Below are 8,757 nucleotides of genomic sequence, written 5' to 3'. Positions count from 1 at the left end.
TCTTCTTCCATGACTTGCCCTTTGGTCTGTCTTAGCATCCCTCGACGACCAACTTCCACATCTAGGGTCACTAAGCCAGCTCTCCAGAAACGTACAGTTTCCCAGTGCCAATGTCAGGTTCATGTGTGTGGCTGTGTATGGTTGGATAAAAATGTTCTCAAACAACAGCTTTCTTTGCTTCCATTCCATAAAAATGCACACAAGCTCAGTGTTAGAATCAACGGTACAATCTAAGCTGAGAATGATTACTTTTTATATCACAAAATGTAGAAATGGTTTTGTCTCGTTAATATATAGTATATACCCTAATTAAAACACACATTTGGAAACATAACTTTCCATAATTTGAATTACCATTTTCTATGAATTTCCATTTAGACCTGGAAATAATGAAAGTCATGGTTAAAGGAAACTTAAACCATGAATACTTTCCAGACCTAAGCAAGAACCTTGAAAAATCCACCCAATATTGCCTTCAATCATTCCTTTAACTTCCCTTTACTTTATTATTTCTGCACCAACTACTACAGCACATCACAATTTATGACCTCATGTTTATTCATACCATGAAGAAATAAACAGCCTCAATCAATCACTTAATCAATCAGCACCGGAAAACTGTGGACTTGGGAAAGAATATGGGCAGGCTTACTTGTAGAGGCTGTCGGGTTCCAGGCACTTGAAGACCACTGAGTACAGTACAGAGTGGGGATGGTCTCCAATCCTCCTGCCCGCAACGACGCAGGACGAACCCAAACCAGAGAACAGGTCATCTACCAAGCTCAGGACCTCACCTGGTATAGAGAATAGGTGGGGAAAGAAGGAAAGAAAGAAAGAAAGAAAGAAAGAAAGAAAGAAAGAAAGAAAGAAAGAAAGAAAGAAAGTTAATTTTCTGTACAGTAAACCGTTCTCTTTACTGTTTAACACACTATTATACAACAGGTAGTTCCGACCAAGCAATCTGATTGGTCACTAATACATTATGCCAAAAAAATAGAAAGAAGGGGAACTTGTCTTTCAACTTTAACTTTCACCTTCTGTTCTTAAAAGTCCAATGCCAAGATGTCCTTGCTTCACACGCCTCATGTTTCAACATAAAACAAACAAAAAAAGAACAAAACAAAACACAAAAAAACAGGCACAGTCATGAATGAATTTCTATATTTTTTAGAGGAGAGCCTCTCTCTCCACCAATGATTGTGCCATTTGACTCTTGTGTTGTGAGCCATTCTGAGTTTCACCTCTGCTCAGTCCAGTGGGAGCCATTTCGACAGCACCGAGCCCAAGGCAAAATTAAATATGACTTTCTTCTGGCAGGAGCCCCTACACGGTACATTATAGAACTGTAAGAAAACAGGATTTCTTTCCTTTATGGGCACATGGTACTGTTACAGTGATATCTCACTGAGCACCCTGGCGTCTCACAAAACACCACTTCACAAGTTGTGAAATATCTTTCATGTCAGCTTACGGGAAAGGCAAGCGACACACACTTGTTCATTTAGACACACACACAACACCAGTTTCCAGTGCTCGTGGGGGTGATGGAAAAAAGAGGGAGCTGTCAAAACAGTTTAAAAGCTCTCAAACGGTTGGATTTCCAACTATTTCTACAGGAGGTAAAGGGCAGCTTAGTTTTAGCTTATGATACATGGGCCAACTTATAAACACAGGGAGTAAGTCTGGCTGGTAGGGCACAAGGGGATGGTAAGAAAAGGTTGCAGAAGAGAGGAAAAAGAACTGCACGAATGAATGATTTGACCTTTTCACAGAAAGAGCTCTGTGTATAGGAGGTTTCCCCCAAACACATTCCTGCACCGCTGAGTTCCTAGTTCCAGGGTTGCTCTTTCGAAGGTTTTCCCTCTCTAAACATGAATCTCAAATTGGATTCATTTATTCTGGTGTTAAACCTGCTTAGGATTGCAAAGGTGGTTCTTAATATGGCCTACTCTTAATTTGCAATCTGAATGTTTTTGTCGGAATATCCTACAAATCTCCTATGGATGCTGATGAAGGAATATGTTTATGCAATACATTTCAAGTTGGGATTTTCATTTGTTTGCATTCACTATAAACAACTCACATCATCACAATCTTCCATGCTTTCATTCTCCCATTCTCTCCAAGACCACCTGCACACAGAGCTTATATGTATTTTGATCATCTCTGGATGAATCCTTACTCAAAATGAAAAATAACACGGGAGAACATGTTGACTCAAGCTCAATCATTGTATACATACAACAATGCATTCCTCTGCTTCAAAGGTTCTCATAATTATTTGCATAGCCTAACGGAAACCTGTACTTGCAAGAAAACTTTCATCACACCTGTACTTACAGGGTGCAACAGTGATGCACTGTCTCTTTCTTAACTGGATAGATCCTTAGTCTGTCAAGAGGAAATTCATGCCAGAGGTTTTACATGTTTGAGCATTTTTAACAGAAGTGGGATAAGTTACACTGTATAACATATTTGAGGAAAGCCATATTGTCTTTGCAGGGCCAAAGTGAATCTCTTTGATCTGGCAGTGGAGGAGCTGCACTGTCCTCCAATCCAGGAGAGGGATTTAAATAAACATCTGCCCATTATGAGTCCACCGTATGTGTGGCCTTGGGCCACATATTGCCGAGCTACCGCATTACAATTCATGGAACAGATCTGCACTTCATTTGCTTGCCTTCTAACTTTTTAATTATTTTTTTCTTTCTGCCATTTGTTTTTCTTTTTTCCATTTGTCTGTCTTTCATTGGGGCCACCTGTTTTGTGTTAGCTAGGGATGTGAGGTAAGGATGAGGACAAAGTTTTGCAAGGTTAATTCAAAATGGCATAAATATGTATATAGCACATAGAATGTTGACAAGAGACAATGGGGATTTTTCCATTAGTCTTCTTTCAGTTCATCAGTTGAAAAGCATGGGCATGCGGAAATGTTCCATTCTCTTGTTTTCCTTGCAGTTAGTGTATTTAGGGAGGCCAAGTATGTTAACACACCAAAAATTGGTGGAACAATAAATTATCCCTAGCAGACTACTTAATCTTTTGCATAAACAATTGGTAATGATCTATTTAAGATTGACTGTTGACCTGATTCGGCCTGCCCCCAGTATGCCTTTCAAGTCTTTTCCCCCACCTTTCATTGCAAGCAACTATGAGAGGAATGCCCAGTGCATGCCAGATTTCTGCTACTTCACAAAGGCTAAAAGTAGAAAGAGACAGCTCCAAATACAGCATGGACAAAGGGGGAGTGAAAGGGAGGGAAGGAGAGAGAAAAAGAGTGAGAGATAAAGAGAAAGAAACAAGAGGGGAAGGGAAGAAGGAGGGAGAGAGGTCTGAAGTTTTATGTTTCTGGATGTGGTCAGGGAGAGGAATGATGTCTATGTATGTTTTGATAATCAGAATAAATCAGTGGGCTGATGCGTGACTTAGTACAGTCCAGGAGCAACCGCTTGTGGGTTCGTCAGTGGGGGTGAGTTGATGTATGTAATTATCACATAATCCAGACTTGCAAAAGTCCAAAGCCAGACAGACCGACTCATGCTCCCATTGCATAGTGGGCATGCCCACCCATGGCTGCCCACTTACTCACTCTAACATATAAGATACTGAGCATTGCTGGATCGCATCACTCACATCTGCCATAATAAAGATGTAGCCCATACACAACAGACAGATGCACACACACACACGCACACACACACACGGACAGTACAGTATCCACATTTCACAGGAGACCTTCGCGAAATAAAAAAAAAAGGAGAGTAAAAGGAACAGAAAGGGACGAAGAGAAAGAGACGATATGGCAGGTTGCTTCCATCCGGAGTTCTGCTGCTGCTACTTCTGCATGCATGGCTAGCTAAAAGTGACATCGTCTTCAGATACGTTCACATCAGCTGGTTGGGGGATACATAATCCACATACCAGATGATAACTTCCTTTCCCTCTTTCCTCGGACTCACTTTCTCTCTCTGGGCTTTTAGTAGTAGTAGTATGCGTCCTAACAAGAAAAGAGAAAGAGAGAGCGAGCAGACACACATTTTTACTACCTATGCGAACTACCTTGACACCTTTAACTTCCTGTGACTGGCACTGAAACACCTTGCCAGATGCAGCCCCCCATTCACCCCAAGTCTCACCTTTTATTCTCACATGTTCAAAGTGACCCCCACCTTTACCCCTGGCCCAAAGTCAGTCTTCAATTTTTGCCCTGCAAAATGAGACCTGCTACTCCATCCTTTTCCAAATCCCATCTCAAGACTTTTGCCCAGTCTCCTGTCAAAAAATCAGCTTTCTGAGACAATTGATGTAACAGCCCAATATTGCTTAGACTCTATTCCAATGATTTCAAAAACAGTTTCAAAACAGTCTTTTGTCTTATGTATTAATTAATATATCCACCCAACCCCCACCTGTCCTTCCCACTACTCCTGTCCCCTCCTTTCCCAGCCTCAGTTCCCGTTAGCCCTATTTCAGCCCTCTTTCCTCAGTCAACCCCCCCCCCCCCATCTTCCTTTAGTTCCCTCTATGGAGTGAGACCACTGCCACATGTTGAAAGCTTCAAGCCAAGTTTTGAAAGGTTGAAACTTAGTTTTGAAAGCTTGAAAGTTTGAGGATCAGTTTTGAATCTTTGCAGGAATTGATTTATACATTGATTTATACTCGTGTTTAAGGTTCCATTGTCGTAAGAACGTTCTGCACGCTGACAAGTGAAAACTAGCTTAGTGCTAGGTTCAAGCTTGCCACCTGTTTTGTCTGTGAAGATGACCAAGAAACTCAGGCTGATCAGTATCATATTTTAAATCTCTTACTTACTTTTATTGTAAGACCTTTTTATAACCAGATATATATATATCTTATTCTTATCTAAGGAAAACATAAGTTGTGGGAGCAAGATACACAATTCTAGAGTGATATTGTGCTGATTACGCTTTAATTTATAGATAGCAAATTTGAGTAAGGACATTAACTATTAACTTCAGTCAATACCGATCAATTCTGGCTAGCCAAGTAGTCAGAGCTACCAGGAGGAGTCGTTTTGGCCCAGTCTTTGGCTTCTCTCCCCACAGAGAGCCTGCAGTGGCTCTGGCTGAGGTAAAGCAACAATTAGCCAACCTCTACACATAGCCTCAGTGGCTAAAGTTAAAACAACAGAATGGGCATTAAGACAAGGAAATGAGCTGAAGGCAGGGCCATTTGCTTTTTACGCCAATCATCTGCCCTTTTCGAAATCCAAGCCGATCATATGCCGCCTTTCACACTGAAACTGTTTTCATGGCTGGACTTCTATCAAACAGTCAAAGGTACATCAACAAACATGGTCTTAAGCTGCAATATGAACACAACTGAGTTCTTGTATCATAATGTGATTTGATACCTAGAGTTGTTCACTATGTCACAAACTGATCCTACTTTTTATACTTTTCCCACCACAAAAAGATTGTGTGAAAGAGACAGAAACTGAAAGAGATAGAAACAGGCAGTAGTTTGCCATTGAACTAGCGTGGTGGAAAGTAAGGGTGCTGTGGTCAGGATGGTGCATGAGCCTATACATCTGCTTTAAATGCCCACAACCTGGGTTCAATTCCCAACTCATGCCAAGAAGTCTCCTACTGTGAGTGAACTTTGCATTTTTAGCGAAAGTTGTTTTTATTTAACCATGACCAAAACCTTACCCTAACCTTAACCCTGAACTGTTTTAGTTACCTAACTTTAACCCTAAGCTTAACCAAAGTTGTTTTACTTGACTAAACATAACTGTTAGCAAACCTTTTCACCTGACGAACAGGTGAAAATGGCATGTCCGATTTGTGAATTTCATGAGACTGTATGAGACTGCATTGGATAGTAGGACAAGTAGTGGCATAACTTTATCTCTATTTTAATTTGTTGTCTCCTGACTCTATATTAATGTTAATGGCTACAGATGGAGACATAACAGCTCACGAAAAGGGAGATTGTTGATCATTGCTAAGGCAACAGCATGACATTGTTAAATAAGCATGTTTGATTTATGCAATCAGAATTACTATGTTTATGATTTTGATATTGAAATGAATCATACTGACATGCACAAATTTTATTTATTGTAATTATTCTGATGTGATTTATGCATATAATATTGTGGCTATTAAGCTGAATGTTATTGTATTTATTGTTCTTGATCAGTAACATTTCCTTGGTAAAACAGTCGCATTCACCATTAGCCCGAAAAGCCACTGAGAGCCAGTCTTCTCAACATTTTGTCTTTTTTATTCTTCCGGAATAAAATTTAAAACATGCTACTCTGATCCACTGTTGCTGATTTATGAGAGTTTAACATAGCATATAGCTGTGTGCATTTGCTTGCTCCATTCATACACGGTGTCTCTCAACCAAGCCTGCATACTTATCTCTCATTACTTTAATTGCTGGCATAATAGTTTATAGCTTTCAGATGGCTCTGTTTAAAAAGGATTTGACGATTGGGAGCTGTAGGTTGCCTGATCAGTCTCAGCTGGGTTGCCCGGGTGAGGGTGTATGATTGTTGACAGACCCAAAATACCCAGTGACTGAACCCACAACAGCAGCTCGGTGCTATATGTTAAACTCTCATGAATCAACAAAAGTGAATCAGAGTGGCATAATCAAAGCTTTATTCTGGAAGAAAAAATGTTGAGTTGGGGTCCCATCAGCCAGACTGTTCAGGCTGATGCTAATTGCAGACTTAACTGATCAAGAACTATAAATACAACAACATTCAACAATCACAATGTTATATACAAAAATCACTAAGTCAAATAAAATCAAAACATTTCAATATGATTCATTTCAATATCTAAATCACCATAAACATACTAATTGTCTGAGCAATGGTAAACAATCTGCCTTCTCATCAGCTGTTATGGCTCCATCTGTAGCTAATTGCATTAATGTAGAGCCAGGAGACAACAAATGAGAGATAAAATATAGCTTACCACACAACCATTTAGAGATAGATGTTTCAGCTGAGCCAGGCAAAAGTTAAATCTAACTCCCACTGGCATAAATATTAAGCGGAGCAGCATGAAAACAGCTGTTAGCCACTCAAGCAAACTAGAAAAATAGCTAGCCTAGCTTAGCGTAGTAGCATAATTGTGTCAAATAACATTATAGATATACGAGTAGACCAATTAGATCAATAAGAGTAAGTGCTTTGGTGACTTTGACCCGCCTGGAAGAATAAAGAAGTTGTTCTGGCCTTCAGTGGCTATTCAGGCTGATGTTGATTGCCAACTGAAGCGCTCAAGCTGATGTTCTTGTTTTTTACATGCATGGGCCAGGTTCCTAGAGCACCCCTTTTTGCATTCTTTGTACGGAGTGGAAATAAAGTAATGTTGGTCCAGTACCTCGACCAAATGCCCATAGTGCACAAAGGTCCCAGTAGTCAAATACTCTAACCAGAGCCATCTGACAGTTATAAATGCTAGTGTTAGCCTGCTACTTTTCCTCCCCAGAAATGTCTGGTAATATCGATTTGTGCGATAGTAATCAACTCTAAGTACCCAAGGAAGGCCATCTTTTTTGGTGTACCATTGATTGATGGATAGGATGTCCAGCCAACAGACTTTGGACAGTGTCAGTGTGAAAAGCAGCATAGGATTGGCTTGGATTTCGACAGAGGGCAGATAATTGGCCATGAGCAAATGGCCCCACCCCCAAACCACGCTAGTTTACAGGACTTAAAGTACAAGCTGACAAAACCTGAAGCTAGCTGTGAAAATTAAGCGTGAAACTTTGTGAAGAGTGCTGTAGCTTTGTGATTTCATTACATGTAACCAACCATTAATCAAACTAATACAAACATTAATTACAAGTATTCAAATATTTTTCACAATTATTCAAACTGGAATTACAAAGACTACAAAGAGATTTCCTAGAGTTTTTTTTATTTGAAATGTACTAAACTTTCTTACGACCACGGATCCTCAAGTATGAGTACAAATTCATTTCTGCAAAGATTCAAAACTGAGCTTCAAATATTCAAAACTAGTTTCAAGCTTTCACAATTTGGCGTGAAGCTTTCAACATGTGGCAGTGGTCTTGCGCCATATACCTCCAAATCAACCCCGTTTGCCTCAAAGCATAGCCCTGGATCTGGTAGAGCCCTGGTTTACCTTAGCTCACCCCCTTTATGTAGCACCTTGCCCCTGCCAAAGCTCACTATGGGCTTGCTGTATGAGAAAGTACATAGTGCAGCACAAGCGCCTTCCCGCCTTCATTCATTCAGCACCACACTGGGAGGGGAAGTGGTATGTGTATGCATGTGTATAGATGGGGGGGGGTATTATGGTGTCTGCCAGAGGAGAGCGTGAGCCTGCCTCTGCATGTATACACAGTTACACAAAACTAATAAACACACAAACAAACATACACACTGAAACTCTCACATTAATGGCTCAATGCAAACTCATTCTTAAAGAGATGTAGCAGATTTTAAAGGATACAGGTCGTGATAGTGCTCACAGCCTGCAGCTCGAGAGGGACTTCTTCTTAAGTGAGATAGCCTTGGAAGCCATAGGCCTTTAAGGGTATGTATGTGATACTGTGTGTGTGTGTGGTGGTTTGGGGGGGGGGGGGGGGTGTTACATATTTAGGTCAGGCATTACAATCTGTCTAGGTCATGCACAAGCGTATTATGTGGCAAACCCTCCATGAAGCATTCAATTCACCCCTGGCCTTACACACAAATAAACCGTAAATGGGGTAAATAACCGCGCCGGGGTAATTGTTATTCACTGT

General features: G+C 40.6%; 1 protein-coding gene across 1 annotated transcript in view; it reads right to left on the bottom strand.

The window, feature by feature from the left end:
• Positions 1–648: 648 nt before the first annotated feature.
• LOC139657302 (astrotactin-2-like) overlaps positions 649–8,757 on the bottom strand; it is a gene marked incomplete at its 5' end in the record, with an annotated part of 70,578 nt that continues 62,469 nt past the window's right edge. The window contains one exon of the mRNA XM_071535089.1: positions 649–794. Within this exon, the coding sequence (XP_071391190.1) occupies positions 649–794 (146 nt within the window). The remainder of the gene's footprint in view (positions 795–8,757) is intronic.

The sequence above is a fragment of the Centroberyx affinis genome, unplaced genomic scaffold (genome assembly GCF_046629955.1).
Source record: "Centroberyx affinis isolate AG114_WGS23_722 - 3 ecotype Tasmania unplaced genomic scaffold, CSIRO-AGI_Caff_v1 ptg002654l_1, whole genome shotgun sequence".
NCBI lineage: Eukaryota > Metazoa > Chordata > Actinopteri > Beryciformes > Berycidae > Centroberyx > Centroberyx affinis.
Note: the sequence above shows the minus strand (reverse complement) of the source record. Positions and strands in the feature narration are given on the sequence as shown.